The sequence below is a fragment of the Mustela nigripes genome, chromosome 11 (genome assembly GCF_022355385.1).
Source record: "Mustela nigripes isolate SB6536 chromosome 11, MUSNIG.SB6536, whole genome shotgun sequence".
Classification (NCBI taxonomy): Eukaryota; Metazoa; Chordata; class Mammalia; order Carnivora; family Mustelidae; genus Mustela; species Mustela nigripes.
Window position 1 is genome coordinate 8,311,788 of NC_081567.1, and position 16,608 is coordinate 8,328,395.

Genomic DNA, 16,608 nt, shown 5'->3' on the forward strand with positions numbered 1-16,608 from the left:
GTCCCAGAATCACTCGGGTCTCTTCCTCTCCCGGCACCCCCCACGGAGGAGACAGTGCCGGGGTCCCACTTGGCGCAGAGCGAGCTGGTGCCAGTGTTGGAGGAGGGCGCCGTGCCGCCTTTTCTGGGTCTAGTCTTGCCCTGACTCTCACAGGAGACTCTGCAGACCAACCTTTCCTCTCGGTAACACTGCATTCCCACGCAGGGGCTGGGAGCTACCTTTCCAGAGAAATCCTCCCCCGCCACACACACACTCCCCATTTAGGGGATTCCAGACCATAGCCAAGAAATCTTCCTCAACATCTGGCCCCCTGGCTACCTCCTTTTCCTTTTCCTACCTTCTTTTTCTGAACCCAGTCCAGGGAGCCCTGCTTCTGCGTCACCTCTGCCCCCTGTGCTCAAAGAGCCAGGCCTGGGGTGTAAGATGTCAGAAAAGTAACCGCCTTCCTGATGGCAGAGACCCATCAAGGCCAGGCCTCTGGGGTCGGCAGTGAGCGGGACGGGTTGGGGGAGGCGGGGAGCCTAGGATGTTTATTAAACATCCTAGGGCTTTGTAAAAAAAAAAAATTTTAAACATTTTCACTGTAATACTGAAAAAATACACCATTATAAAATCCTCATATAGAATTATTAAGTTTAAAGCGGGGAGAATTCATCTTTCAGTGCTTCTTCTCTGGGTGCCCAAGAACTTCACAATCTCATGTTGAGGCTCTTGGCTTTTGACTTGGGTCCAAGGAGACACACAGACCCGAAGGGCGCCCCGGAGGCTTTTCTAGCTGCCCTGTGGATGCCCTTTGTTTTCACAGCTCCTGACGGGGCTGTGATTCTTTGGAGTTGAAATCCATGCCAGCCTTGCCCTACTGCCGTGCCTTAGCGTCAGGGGCCTAGAGTGGAAGTCGTTTCCCTCCTGTCACTGACCCTGTCCTTCTAAGTTCCTCATGAAAATCTTGTGCTAGGCCAGAGGACACCCCAACATGATCTGTAGGGAACTGATTGAAGGAACTGCAAGTTCCAGGCCAAGCAGAAATGCTCCGCCGTTTGAAGCCAAAGCTCCATATTATTCTCTAATAATGTAGTGCGGGTTAACAGATCAGCGAAAGCTGTTTTGTCAGCTCGTGAAAAGGTGAAGGAACCAAATTTTTATAATCGTTTCGCTGAGCAAACAATATGCTTAGTTATTATAGACTCTGGAAAAGAAACGATTTTAGGCTAATGTCGGGCTCTGGGTCCTGTTGCAGGCAGGACTCAGAATGAGCAGAATGAAAAGCCTCTGAACCATTGTCGACACCCGTGCTACAAAAGGACACGCAGTGGCCTTCATGACTCCCTTCTAGGAGGATGTTTCCAGTGGTATTAACCTCTGGGCATTTTTGTATTACTAAGGGCAGAGTGTCTGGTAGGATTAATTTCGTGGGGGGCGCTAAGGGCAGCACTTCGGAGGGGAGTGGACTCGGTGGCAGGTGTGTCCTCAAGACGACGCCAGCACACGCTTTCCAGAACCGCCATCTTGGTCCTCGTCTACACCGGCCAATGGCCACACCCCTGATCACACAGAAATAGCCGGCTAGTTGTATCTTCATTGACCTTTTAAGAAGTGTGCCCCTTGGAAAAGCCAGTTATGAGCCTCCAGACTTTTAAAAAATACGAATCTGAGCCTTTCCTCCCTCCCAGCATCCCTGGTTATTTCCACTGTCTCCTCCGGTGGCTTCTGGTCCGTTCTGTGAATGGGAACCGCAGCCCCTCTGGGCCCTGTCTTCATCAGGATGCCTAGTGTTGAATAGCTACCCCCTGCCATGCACACACACTTCCTGAACCACAGAGCTCAGTGTTTTGATTATCATTTGAAAGCTTTGGAAGTCTGAGAGTTGCTCCCGGAATGAAAAGGTAAGTGCACTAGTTGTTATCAGGTTCGATATTTTGGTCAGTTTACCGGTTGCTTAGTAACCGAAGTGAAACTGACCAGAAAATGGAAAAACTTGAAATTCGTTTCCAGGGATTGCCTCAGACTGCCAAGAAGGCACCTTCCTGTTTTAGTGTGACTAATTTTTTTTTAAATAAGTGCCTTGAAATCCTTTGGAAATGATGCACTGTGTTCTGGATGTTCGGTATATTAATGGGTATCCACAACCATTTGCTGTCTGAGAAGAAATTCTGAGAGTCTGCCTTTGCGAGGAGGCTCTTGAGACTACCCTTTCCCCAAACCAGGCAGGAGCCAGCTGCCACTTCCCAGCCCGCAGCATGCCAGCCTGGCCCGTCGCTGCCTCTAGATGAAGCCAGGACCCTAGGAAACCCTCTGTTCTCTACAGCATTTGTTGGACCCTGAACTGGCCCCCTGGCCACTGGCAGCAGCGAGGCAAGAAGTGAGGAATGGCTGAAAATAGGCAAGAGTAGGCCACTGGACCCCCAGGAGGCCACAGGTCCACCCCTTCTCTCTAAGCCCCCGGGACTGGGGGACTGTACCAAGGGCAGCTCCTCGTGCAGCCTCGCTCTGAGAACTAAAGCCCTGGCCAGAGGCTTCTCCAGATGAAGGGGAGTTACCGCTGAGGACTCCGGGGGCCTGGAGTCCTCCCCAGCCTCGTCCTCCCTACGCGCAGCAAAATGCATTTGAACACCTGCTGTGTTCCTTTTCTTGAATTCCTGTTGAGAGACACTGAGCAGAACTTGCCTCTCTGTCCTCCCTCCGCCTGCACTGCCAGGAGTAGCTGGTACTCGAGGGGGAAGTGAGCCCCAGAGGGGAACACCCCTCTGGAAGACACACCCCAAACCCAACAGTGTCTGTGATCTGAAACCATACAGATGGAGCGCAGGCACCGAAACGGGCGTGGGAACATACTCCAGCAAACCAGGAAGGTGTGAGCAAGGTAGAGCAGAAACCAGGAGTAACTAAAAAACGAATGCAGTAGGAAGAACAGAACCACCAAACTAAGGAACCAAAGAAAGTTGACAGGTACAGCAGCTGCATCTATCCGGGTCGAATGGAAGAACAAGCCGGAAGGCAGCAGGAACGGCCAAAGAAACAGCAGGTGCAAAGCCAAGGTTGTGTGCTGCGGAGGGAAGGAAGGAGACGGGGGCCCACAGAGGACCCCGCAGGACAGCCTCCCTGCCACAGGCTCAGGGTCCCGGCTCCTTCCAGGCAGGCCCCTGCCCTGCAGACCGACAACTGAGCGTCAGGCTCCCTGGATCTGCCCAGGGGGAAACTGAGGCGTGGCGGCCTGCAGCTCTGGTTCCTGGCGCCGGCCGTGATGCCTTCCCGCCGTCTCCCACAAACACGGGGCAGGAGCTGTGTGTCTACGGGCCCATCCTGTTGTGGAGTCCCCGACCAGGGCGCGGACATTGGCAGGTGCTGGGAAATGGTCATGGGATGACGGAGTACGTGAGCTCTGCCGGTGCTGGCCGAGGAAATCCACCGTAGATCGGATTTTGTAAACACAGCGATGATTAACTGTCTGACTAAAGCTCCAAACTGTGCTTAATGGCATTTGCCTTGGGACAAGGCCATTAACGCATTCTTTCACCTTGAACCCAGCGAAGTTTTGCACCTGGTTGGAAGCCTCTGCCCGGTTTAAGACCTTCACCCTTCAATTGATTCTTTGCCCTTTAGGAGTCCGCAGACTCCCTTCTGCAGTACTGAGGCTTTCCAAGAGGTCTTAGAGGTTTGCCTGGTGAGGCGGTTCCTAATGTCGCCGCCCCCCGCCCCCCACCCCACCCCCAGCACTTCACGGCAGGGGCCCAGACTGGGTCTTCTTTACAGAGTTCCCCTAAACACAGCTTCATTTCACGAGGCCATTTGAAGAGTTGTTTCAGACTTTGTTCAGGCCCAGCTGGAAGCAGGATACTGTTTCAAACAGGTCTAATGAGCACGGAACCTGATCACGGGGCCTCTGTTACCCAGTTCAGGCTGCTGGGATCTGAAATGGTTGCCTCGTCGGGAAGGGCCTCGGGGCCAGAGGGAGCGCTGGGCGCAGCGAAGAGCAAAACCAGCGCAGCCAGGGCCCGAGTCCGGTTTAGCCAACTCTTGATGTGAAGGCTGGGCGCCGGTGAGAGCCACACAAGCAGCTTTCAGGGACAGAAGGACCTGCTCAGAGTTGGGCCTGTTCCAGGGGCCCCAAGCTGGCCCAGGGGGAAGACTGGCCCGCCGCTGGCAGGACACGCTTCCTCCAGGACCCCAGTCTCTAGCCAGAAGCCAAGCCCTGCACCGGCACAGATGAGGGTGCAGGAGACACGCAGCCCAGCCTTCAAAAGTTCCCATTGTGTGGGGACCGCCCCTTTAACCTGTCAGGACCGCCCCTCTAGCCTGTCGACTCAAACCTGTGCGGGGAGGGGAGGGACTGGACTATTTCCTTCAGGAGATGGAGCCATCAGGAGGCTTTGGAGAGTGCTGGGGGTGCGGGCAGAAGTAGGAGATGCGGTCCCCGGAATGGAGGGCAAGCCAGGGAGATCATGTAGTCCAAGGCTCTTTCTTTACAGCCTCACGGGCGGTGGGAGCTGTCGGAGCACAGGGCCCTGGCGCTGAGGGGTGGGCCGAGGTGGGTGGTGGGTAGAGCTTCATGGAAGGGCCTGGTGTAGAGCACCAGGGAGGGCACAGGGGCCTGTAGGTCTCCTTGGAGATGGACTGGGGGGCCCCTGAATCCCAGCAAGGATCCGTGGCTGTGACATTGGGCTCCCTTGCTGCCATGACCCCGTTGAGTCTTCCTTGGGTGGCGGCCACTCTCAGCCTTGGCCTCCTGATGGGCCATGGGGAGCAGTCCCGTAGAAGATGGGGCCCTGACAGTAGCCCGTTCTACCCTTCTGCTAATAAAGAAATTAGGCCTTTATTAGAACTCAGTGTTCCTCTCTCTCTCATGATGTTATATGTTGGAGTCATATATTTGCCTTCAGATGACTCAAAGGAGAACTTTGAAAACAGAAAAAGGGAGAAAAGACCCTAGCGGCTCCACGTGCACGAGCCAGCCAGGTGAAGGCCGTGAACTTGGGTGGTTCGCAGAGCCGACTACAGGGTCCCCCAGCCTCCATCTCCATCCTGCCACATCCTTCTCCCCGTTCTTGTGGCTCGCCCCACCCTGGCAGACTTCTGTTCGTCTTTCGAAACCCAGTTCACACATCCCCTCCTTTGAAGCCTCCCCAGATTCCCTCCCCCGAGAATTTTCTGCCTCCTGGTTTTTCAGGGCGCTCTGTTCAAACTCCCGGTAGGACATACTCTATTTCGTATTTCGGTGACTCTGTCTCCCCAGTGAGATTGGAACCCCCAAGGGCAGGGTGGCCATTCCTACAACACAAGCACACCTCCTCCAGGTGGGCAGCGGAGCCCCTCACAGGTCCAGGGGGCAGGTCATTGTGCTGAGCTGGGAACCGTGGTCACCCCGAGCCCGCCCACTGCCCACTAACGGCTCTCTCTCTCTCTCTCACCTTTCTAGGGCCGACGAAATTGAAATGATCATGACGGACCTTGAAAGAGCAAACCAGGTAGGATGTTTCACGGCCTCAGGCTTAAAAATCCTAACAACATAGCCACGTATGTCGTCTCGCTAGATGCGTCTTAAGTTCGAAGGCCTGGTATTCTCGTATTTTTTACATGTGATTGTCAATGTCGATGTTTCCCAATGTCATGGGAAGCATGTGGAAGGTCCCTTGGCAGAGTGTTCGGTTGTGGTCCCAGCATCCCAGACTCCCTCGGTGACTACACAGTGGCTGTTGCTTTTCCTTGTCCTTAATCCGTTTCTCAAATGACCGACTGTGGTGCCACGGCAGCCGTACCAGCGAGTCACAGGGGCCTTGGGGAACGTGCTTGGCACTGTGTCCAGCACAAAACAAGGCGGCTCTACACTCAGCCGCCGGGGGGGTCTGGGGGGCTCAATCGGTTAAGTGTCGCACCCTTGATCTCAGCTCAGATCCTGAGCTCAGGGTCATGAGTCAAGCCCCGCATCGGGTGCCACACGGGGCATGGGGCCTCCTCACATAAATAAATAAATACTCAGCTACTTGGAACATTGCCCCCCACACAAACACAGAACCCCTAACTTCTTCCCCGAGGACACCGCCCCGGGGAAGGAAAACATTGCGCTTTAGCGAACGGTGCTGCTGCTTTGAAAAGAGTCTCCCCGCTTAGCTCCTCTATTCGTGGGGAGAAAGAGTCAAAACTGAGATCGCTTTCTCGGCCTCAGAAGGCGCCAGGCTGTGGCCACAGTCGCAGGAAAGCTTAGCGCTTTGTCTCAGGTGGAATCTTTGTGTATTAGTGGCCCTGTCCGTCGCAAGAAGGGCCAATGGCTCTCGAGCGACTTGTGCCTGGTTCTCCTCTGAGCGCATCCCAGGCACTGAGCCTCTGAGCCCTCCGTGCAGCCCACCCGGGTTGCTGCTCTAAAGACTCCCACTTTACAGACAGGGGAACAACAGGTCAGTGGCTGGTCCGGTGCGGAGCCGGGATTGGAGCCCGCGCTCCTCACGGCCACCCTCAGAACCCGGGACGCAAACAGACGTCACTTTGGCTTTCTTCAGACCCTCTCAGCTCCCAGACGCACCCGTGTCCGCACAGCTCCTCGCTGCCCAGCGCTGCTTCCCCTTCACCTCCCCAAAGTGCTTTAGCATTTGTTTACCTTCAGTTGCAAACAAATTGACTTGGCCCCTTCGCACTGACTTGGCGCTGCTCAACTTTGCAAAGGCCTTAGCTCCGAAGGAGGTCCTAGAAAGGTTCACCCGCTCCCGTCAGCCCGTTGCTCTTTGAGCATCCATGATTGTTCCTGGCCAGTCTCGAGCGCGCCTCTCCTTTTGACGGTGCTTTGGGGTTTCAGCTCCGGGTTTGTGCACCAGACAGCCGCAGGCTGGGGAGGTCGAGCGGACTGTCCGTACTGGCTCTGCGGCAGTCCCCAGGTACTGAAGAAGTTTGGCCAAGTTGGCGTGCCTCTCCAAGTGTTGAAGGCCGCTTGGCCGGATCTCCGTCCTGGGAGACACCAGGCGGGACTGCGGAGAAAGGGGCCACCCCTTGGTTCAGGTCCCAGCCCTGTGTGTGCTGGTTGTGTGGCCCGCTAGTAGTTCTTTAGAAAAGAAAAGGAAAAGAATGAACTTTGCGAACACGCTACAGGAGAGAGGAGTCAAAGTCACGGAGAGGGCGGAATCCCGGTTGGCGGGCGCCGGGCGAGGGAGGCTGAGGCTTGTTCAGTGGGTACAGAGTTTCAGCTTTGCAGGATGAAAAACTTGAGGAGATCAGCTGAACGACAGCGTGGATGTCCTTAATTAACAGTGCTGGAGCAGATGCTAGAAAATTGGTTAAGATGGTGTATGTTCTGTGTATTTTGCCATAATTAAAATGTTTTAACTTTTTTAAAACAGAAGAAAGAAAGGAAGGGCATGATAACTGGTACTTCCTCTGCACGACTGCTCGGAGGGTTAGAGGTTAAAATGCCCGAGTACAAAGTAGGAACCTAGATGAATCTGTAGTTGCTGGAGAAGCGTGTATTTGGTGGGAGAATTATACAGTCCCGTGCTGGGGAAATACCAGCGCAATGGGCATGGGAGAAGCATCGGTGAGTTCTCACGGACAGCACAGGGTGAGTTAGAGCCTGATGTGGCTGCCCGGAGAAATGAACGCAACCTCAGGCTGCATTCATAGAAGTAGAGTTTCTAGAATGAAGGAGGTGGAGTTCTGCGCCTATCTGCAGCAACCAGTCCATGCCCGGGGAATTATAACATATTCTGGAAAGCACACTATGAGGACACCTGGGACGTGGAGTACCACTCGGGCTCCACCCCACAGCCAGGACCGGAAAGGGACCCTAACAACAAAAGAAATCAGGAGGTTTGGGGACATTCCTGATCTCTGGGGAACAAGGGAAAGAAGACATTGGGGCTTGACCCCAAGCACCAGAGGAATAATTGCAGGAACTTGGGATGTGACACGGTCACAAAGGGGAAGGCCCTCGGGTGGGGACATCATGGATCCTGTCCCGTAGCTCTCCAGGCCTGGCCCAGGGAAGGAGTCAGGCTTTTTCATGGTCATGGACACACTTGGAGGCTGGTCTTAGTCTTGATTAGAGAAGCCTTCTGTCAGTCCTGGCTCTCCAGAGATGCCCAGACCTGTGTGCCCCCGGAGCTGTGAAGGGAGGTGCGGCCCAGCCCTTGCTGAGGGTTTGAGGTCAGGGATCAAACACAGAGGGAACAGGAGGAGGGATTGCACTTGACTCTGTGGTCAGGAGGAAGACAGCAATGCAGGCAGGCACAGAAGGGCAGGGTGAGCCCTGAGCGTTCTGGGCCATTCCATAAAGCCAAAGTATGGAGGTGCAGGGTGGGAAAGTGGGCCTACAGGAGGGGACCTAGATCCAGGTTTGGGGGAGGGCTTTGAACGTCAGGCCTCTGCGTGGAAGGCCTCTTTCTGAGCATGGTGGAGAATCCTGGGCAGGAGTGAGACGTCAGAGTTGTGTTCTAGAAGGATCCCCCTGGCGGAACATCAGAGAACAGTCGGGAGTGGAACGACTGGAAGCCAGGAGAGCAGCTGTCGTGCTACATCAGGGCAGGGATGACTCGGGGACTGCAGCGAGGCGGGCCCCAGCAGAGAGAAGGCGGCGGCGACAGGGCCGGAGGAGGGGGACGAAGCAGCCGCGCGCCCTGTGCGGGCGCAGCCAGACATCTGGTTCAGCCGCCTTTCCCATCAAGGGAAATCCCCAGGAGGAGCAATTTACTAGTTCATTGGCATATAACATTATTTTTGCACTAGGTTTATAGTCAGAATGTTCTACTGAGACCTGAAGCTGTTTTACGGCTACAGCACTTGTGTTTCTATTGTGCAAAAGTGGAAGAGCAGTCCGCGGCCGACAGCTCGGGGTCTCATTTGCACCTGTTCGTCAAACTTCAAGGCACTTGCCTTCATACTCACCGCCTTAATTGGTGGCCGTGATGATTCAGAGCTTTGAAGACCGCGTGGTAAATAAGAAGCCCCGGCTTTGCGCCTTGCGACCGTGGAAAGCCACCTGGGGGCTTCGGCCACTCTAGCACTCGGCCAGCTGTACCCTCACCCGCGCACCTTTCCGATCAGCCCTGATGGGAGCTGCTGGCAGCACAGAGCCCCAGCCGGGGGCAGGAGAAGGTCCTTTTTGTGAGTGGCCCTCCTCCTGCTAACCTGCCTGATCTGACGGAGGAGGCTGCCCTAGTTGGGGGGACCATCAGCTTGAAGCACAGCTTCACCCCCTCCCCCCTGAGGAAAAGAGCCACAGGAACTCCCAGCAAGGCACGGTGCTTGCTTGGACCAAGGTTTCTGGGTTCCAGTGGGGAACAGCTGGCTTTGTATCCCAGATCTCCTACTTCCAAGCCATGTGGCCTGGAATGAACCCCTAGGCTCCTGGGGTGTTTCCCCATCTACAGAATGAGAGTGGTAATTCACACATCTGAGAGAACACTGCTGAAAAAAAAACAAATCCACTGCATAAATTTTGAAGCTCTTAATCGGCTTTATTCAGCGATTCATGAATCGGGCAGCAGCCCATCCAGCGGACGGCAAGGAGCTCCGAGGACCTGTACAGAATGGAAGTCTTCTGTAGGCAGAAAAGGGAAGGACAAGGGGCGCCTGGGTGGCTCAGTGGGTTAAGCCTCTGCCTTCGGCTCGGGTCATGATCTCAGGGTCCTGGGATCGAGCCCCGAGTTGGGCTCTCTGCTCAGCAGGGAGCCTGCTTCCTCCTCTCTCTCTGCCTGCCTCTCTGCCTGCTTGTGATCTCTCTCTCTCTGTGTCAAATAAATAAATAAAATATTAAAAAGAAAAGAGAAAAGGGAAGGACGAGGAAAGAGCTGATTGTCTCAGGCGGGTGCCTTCGTACAGGGGCCGGGAGGGCTCTCTCGGACAGATGACCTCACTAGCGCTGACCAGGAAATTCCAGATCGACGGGTTAAAAGTCCCTTTCCCGGGAGAGGCTGACTCTGCAATTAGGTTAGGTCTTCCGTCTCGGTTTTGCTGACATGGGGTTTGGCACAAGGGACTCCCATTTGGAGCCTGTTGTTTCTCTTTTAACAGTTGTTCCCTTTTGATCCGACTCTCAGACTAAGTGAGAGACGTGGTCAAAATTGAAGGCGTTACTGCTGATCTTCTGTGTGATATTCCCAGATCCCAGTGTTTTTTGTGGAATTCCTGTGGTGGTCACGGGGTCACGACTTCAGGCTCGCCGTTTCTTAGCGGAGTCGTTCTGACATTCCAGTCTTGAGATCATTCGCTTGACGGTTCGTGGCCTCGAGCCTGCATTTAAAGCTTTTGAGAGAATACAGCGCACCAAGGAGGTTATAGTGAATATTATAAGCGGGATTATTCCCAGTATCCAGAGCGCACTTTGGAGCCGTGGTCCCCAAGACCCAAACGATTCAAAATCAAATAAGTCAAAGAGCTATCCCGTTGGAAGAGTCCCCTTTGTAAGCCTGGAGGCCTGCCCAGTGTCTCTGCGCACAAGAGTAGAGACACTTCTGCTTTCTCAGAAGCGTCACCCCAGGTGCAGTAAAGGGGTGTTGGTCCCAGCACAGGCCCTACCTTGTTCAGCCAGGAGAAGCAAGGCCTCTCCCATCATCCCTTCTCTGGCCAAAAACAACCTTGGCCAGAGACTCTAAGGGTCTTTATTGAGTGGCCGTTGCTTTGGCGATGGATCCCCCGGTGCTTTCAGGAGTTAAGGAGAGGTCCCTGGTCGTAACCTCATGGCATTTACTGCTAACCCGGGAAGGAGGGCCTGGCCAGAGGAAGCCAATCCTAAATCACCAATGCCTCCCAGTAGGTAGGTCCTTTCTGACTCGAAACTCGGAGGCTGCAGTGATCCATCTCCATCTGCACACAGTTAGGGGCACGTTGGATAACCCAAGAGCCCTTGCCCAGGCATACACCCGCCAGCCAGATTGGCACAGGCCCAGGTAGAATGGTAACCGCCACAGGCAAAGATGAGCCCTGTCCGGGCACAGAGCGTTCCCACTAAGGTGGCGCTGTTAATGGACAGGTGGGAGTTCTTTACGACAAATCCAGCAGTCTGAAAGGCAAAGGCTACCCAACTCCTAGCGGTGGCCTGGGAGATATGGATGTTGGTGTTGTCTTCCCGGGCTAACCCCAGAGTCAAGGAACAAAAGGGAACAAGAAAAGGTATCATGTTCAGTTCAAGTGTGAGGTCTTCGGCATCTTGGGGAGAAGCAGCCCAAGTCGATGTTAGCTGCCTCTCTTCCTAGTCATTCCATGCAGAAGGTCTCAGCGTTCAACCAAGACCAGCCGTCAGCTGGAGCCTCCTTGAGCAATGACATCTGTAGCCACTTTAGGTCCCTAGAGTCTGCCTGCCATCTGGGCAGTGAGGAGGACCTCTTCTCCCTTCCAAGGAGATTCAAGGGCAGTCTTTGTTCCTCGGGAACCCAAATCAGAAGGGTAGGAGAGGGACGCCTGGGTGGCTCAGTGGGTTAAAGCATCCGCCTTCAGCTCAGGTCATGATCTCAGGGTCCTGGGATTGAGCCCCGCATTGGGCTCTCTGCTCAGCGGGGAGCCTGCTTCCTCCTCTCTCTCTGCCTGCCTCTCTGCCTACTTGTGATCTCTGTCTATCAAATAAATAAATAAAATCTTTTTTTAAAAAAGAAGAAGAAGAAGGGTGGGAGAAAATTGGAAGCATCAGTTTCCAGAGTCGTGGCCAGATATGAGGAAACTAGAAGAATTCAAGATCCAGTCCAGTCTATAGGTTTTATCCTAAAACTTCAAAGACAGTTACAGGATTTTCTTTCTGCAATCACCCCTATTCACTTTTTACTACAGAAAATCACAGTAGGAGTAATTTTACATTCAACTTGGCCTGATTATTTATATAAGTGCAGCAAGAACAGTGACTGACCATGTCAGCTCCTCCATGCTTTCAAAGCTGGCACCTCATAAGCAAAGAACCAGCCCTTCTTCAATGGCCCCAGAAAGTCAGCCTTAGTTCCTTAAAGCTGTCTGGTCTATCCAAGTCTGCATTTCTCTCAAATAGGACCAGTAGGACAAACCCTTGGTAATATTCCCAATATTTCCAGCTGTGTCCTGTCATAAGGAGAACACATTTCTCATTGAAGTTACACAAAAACTGACTATATTGCCGTGAAAAGAGTAGTTTCTGAGCTTTAGAGGGATCAGGTTGGGAGAAAAAGTAAATGTTCCAGTTTTGTTTAAGAATGTAAACATTGCCAAATCGCTGTTTGAAGCATCAGTGTTTCAAACAAGAAGCCGTAAGAATTATAGTTACCCTCCTCCGCTCATCCATTTACTTGTTACTAACCCTCATTCTGCTTGAACCCAGTTGGGTTTTTTGGGTTGCTTTTTTGTTGGTTTGTTTTTCCCGTAAGTTCTGGGAATTCTCACCCAGTTCAGTTTAATGATCTTGGTTATCCAAAATTCAGACTTGTCCCAGTCCTTTCCATGAAACCCCATGAAGACGAAGTACTTTTGTAGGGAAACTTTTGCAAAAGCATCTGAGTAAAACAGTAACTCTGTAAATGACATAGACTTTTTATTTTTTTTTTTTAAGATTTTATTTGTTTATTTATTTTTTTGACAAGAGAATACAAGCAAGGTGGAAGCGGCAGGGAGAAGGAAAAGCAGGCTCCCACCACGCAGAGAGCCTGACGTGACATGTGGCTCGATCCCCGGGGCCCTGGGATCACGACCTGAGCCGAAGGCAGACACTTAACTGACTGAGCCCCTCAGGTGCCCCAATGACAAAGACTTTAAAATGTGCATTGTTAAAGATCTGCTGACAGTTCATTTGATAAGGAATTGTAGTCATTTCTGTGAGGGATGACATTTTAAGATAATGACTGGAATCATGACATAATACCAGGACAAATCAGATTCCTAGGAATTTCACACAATTTCTAAAAACACTTAATGTAACTATACAAATGCAGCATAAAGAAGACTCAGTATAAAGTTTCCCATGTGATTTAACAAACCAAATAAGCCGAGTTTCTTTTAACATCTCCCTTTTTATAAGGTGAGAGAACAAATCCTTTGAGATGTCCAAGGACCCCTCGGAAAAATCTCAAAGTTAGTTCAAAGTCAAAAAGACTTCATTTAGCACAGAAGTTTGTCAAAAAATATCAAAGAATTTTAGAACACTTGGTCAAATAGAATCATAGGTCACTATGACACAATACTTACTCCTCTGTTTAACCATAGTGACAACTGAAGACCTTGAAGGCAAATTCGGAAGTTAAATACTTGTTTGGGGAAAAAAAAAAAAAATCCTTAGCTCTTTTAGTAGAGAAGACCGCTTTCTTAAGAAATCAAAGACCTGGGGTGCCTGGGCGGCTCAGTGGGTTAAGCCTCTGCCTTGGGCTCAGGTCATGATCCCAGGGTCCTGGGATCAAGCCTGTGTCAGGTTCTCTGCTCAGCAGGGAGCCTATTTCCTCCTCTGTCTCTCTGCCTGCCTCTCTGCCTACTTGTGATCTCTGTCTGTCAAATAAATGAATGAATGAATGAATGAGTGTATGTATGTTAAAAAAAAAAAAAGAAGAAGAAGAAGAAGAAGAAGAAATCAAAGACCTGACAAAGACTTGGGAAATTATTTTAACCAGACAAAAAATCTTTGTTTTCCGGGCAGGTTCCTTAAAAGGTAAAGAAGACCTTTTACAGTCTTTTATCAAGAGCAAACCAGTAGTTCCAGAAAACTCTGTCCTTCTCAAAGAGAGAACCAGGACGCCTGGCTGGCTCAGTCAGTAGAGCACGTGACTGTGAATCTGAGCGCCACATTGGGTAAAGGGATTCCTTAAAAATAAGATATATTTTTTTAAAAAAGAAAAGAAAACCAAACACTAATGTTGCACCAGATCAATTTTGAAGTTAAAAACCATTTAACATCAAAATATATTACATGTATTCTAATTTTAGCTAGCTTGACCACACGTGAAAGTTCTTTCCAAAGATCTCATTTCCACAAGTCTACAACTTTTCTTTTTTTACATTCAGGTTTTGCCCTGTTTCTTCCTCTTACCCATTCTGAAGTAAATAGCCTCACTTTAAGACAAAATCATTTTCTTTTCCCTCAACGCATATGCCTCTCCAGTCCTCACACCTTCTTTGAAGACACCCATCTTACTTTCCTTACATATGATGTTTCCTTTATTATTTCTAGTAGTTTCATTAACTATATTAGAATTTTTAGCCATTAGGAACCTTTAATATCTAGTGGAAACAAAGAAGAAAGTAAGCCTGAACTTTCACATCAATGCCCTGTGGCTTGGCAAGTATATAGATACGTTGTATAATTTCTAGAAAGGAGGTTTCTCATAGTAAGTTTTCAGTGTGGCACAAAACGTGTCTTACTGGTTGACCGCAGTATCTTTAGTTCCTCTGTAAAGGGAAGCCCAAAGTAGATAAACCTGTATTCACTGATTAACTAGCCTTTTGCAATGCACCTTGCAATGAAACTGTTCTGGAATTTTAAAGCCTCTTGGAGACTTCTGCCTGCCAGTTAAACAGGTATCCCCGTTGGGTTCGTTTGATTTGGGAGCCCTTGCTTTCAAGTACACTGCTTAAGTGATCTTCTCTAACTGGAATGTTCTTCCTGATGGCCATTTTAATTCTAGGTGGTTTTTTATAAGATTCTGCCATATTTGTAGATATTTAAAGGTTCTGAGATTCCAGTTCTTCGACATAAAATAAGCAGATGTACCAGTAGGTGATGGGCCCAACTCCTGGGCATGTTGACGATGATGATGATATGATGATTACTGTTTTAGCTAAGGCTTTGGGTCTCGGGGAGCCAAACTAATATCTGAAAAGGGATATAGGCCGCTGGGTTGGGAGGTGTGTGATGTTTTAGGGTGTCCTGATCGCATGGAGATTTTCATAAGGTTGGCAGGTGACCTAGTATCTCTCTAACCGCGTCCTAATTTGCCCTAACTTGGAGGTCTTAGAGCTAGGTGGATCTAAACACGGACTCCGGCCACCGGCACAAGGCCAGCCTGGGACACAGGGCACAGGGACTCCTCTCTGGCCTGTAGTAGGCCTTCCTGATCTCTCTTCTATAACATCACTGAAGTGGGGTGACCTCTGGGGTTCTGGCTGTTCTCTGGGGTCGTGTGTGGGTTTGATTTGGAAAGAGGACCACGAGGTGGCTGTGTGCTTTCCAGAGCAACGGAGCCTGTCCCTTTGGAAGGCTCATTTGTTGGCCTCGCTAGCCTACCCTCTCTTTTTGCTCTCCTCCCAGAGTACAGGGCCTTGTGGAGAGCAGGCCGGGAGGTCATCCCCCAGGAGAGTGTGCCTTCTTCTCGAAATTGTCCAAATGTGGTGTTACTTGTACCTTGAGTATGGTAGCCAGAAAAATGGCCCCCAGAGATGCCACCTCCTTACCCCGGGACTTGCAAATACATTAGTGTCCCTGGCAGAGGCTAAGGATCTTAACAGCTGACCTTGAGGTGGGGAGACGACCCGGGAGCGTGTGAGTGGACCTCGTGTAACCACAGGGTCCTCAGACGCAGAAGAGCCCGCATCAGAGCGGTGAGCCGGCTTTGAAGGTGGACGGAGGGGCCATGCACCAGGGAATGTGGGTGGCCTCCAGGAGCCGGAAATGGCAGGAAAACAGATTCTCCCCCCGAGCCTCAGATGGGAGTGCAGCCCTGCCCACACCGCAATCCTAGCCTAGTGAGACCCACTGCAGACTTGACTTCCAGAAGTATCAGATAATTAATGTGTGTTGTTAAAATCCACTAAACCTGTAGACATTTGTTCCCATAGCTTTAGCGAAATCATAGAAGGAGGGCTTGCCTGCTGATGGACTCATGTTCCCAGCCGGTTCCCACCTCTGGGAAGCCCTGGTTTTGCCCGGAGGCTCAGCCCATTGCCAACTCATGTGGCCGCTCGGTCCCTGGAGGGGCTCACTCATCACTGGTGGCCCCCGGCCTGGGCTTTCATGGCCACACATACAGAAGGGGACAAGACACAAAGACCAGGGCCAAGCTGGGCAGAAGCCAGGATCAGATACCCACACCAACCATTTCAAACCAGGGACTACACCTGAAATGGGTAAACTGGGAAGAGCCTGGATTCCATCAGGTCTAAAGCCTGGTTCTGGGGAGAGCGAAAACCCGCCTCCCTAGACAATGCCTGACCACAGCCCCCTGCGTGGGCCCGGGCCCTGCGCCTCACGCCAGCCAGTGACGGGCCTCACCGGCCTTCCCCCGGGCCTTCGCCCGCCCCGCCAGCTGCAGCTGCCCGAGGCTCGAGCCTTTGCCTGCGCTCCCTGGCCCACCGCACCGTGCCTCCTCCATATTTTATGAATCAGATTTTTCAGACTTTAAGGTCTGGAAATAGCTGTCAGCATCCTATGTCGGCCTTCTAATGTGTTCTCCTTCAGGGGCTGCGTTGAGGGAAAGATTCCTTCCTGCCCTTCCTGGAGCCCTTGGGGAGCCCTGAGGAGGCAGGTGGAGGCCAGGAGGTCCCCGTGGGCCTCGTTTTCAGATGAGGACACCCCCCCGGACCCACAGTTCAGGCTCCCCTTCCCGAGATAATAAAACTGTGCCTTGGGCCAGCCAGTGTCACATGAGTGGGACTCAGCACTGCTTTTGGGAGCTTGACTGATGGAAGACTTCGTACACCAAAGTGCTGCTGGCTGCTTCCTGCCTGCCTGCCGACCGCTGGAGCCCTGCCGCG

The 16,608-nt window shown here is 51.8% G+C and overlaps 1 protein-coding gene across 2 annotated transcripts in view; it reads left to right on the forward strand.

Annotated features, from left to right (window-relative positions):
• The window catches only part of CUX1 (cut like homeobox 1), a 351,017-nt gene that overhangs the window by 239,240 nt on the left and 95,169 nt on the right, over positions 1 to 16,608 (forward strand). For both annotated transcript variants that reach the window (XM_059414613.1, XM_059414614.1), the window contains exon 9: positions 5,414 to 5,462. In XM_059414613.1, the coding sequence (XP_059270596.1) occupies positions 5,414 to 5,462 (49 nt within the window). The remainder of the gene's footprint in view (positions 1 to 5,413; positions 5,463 to 16,608) is intronic.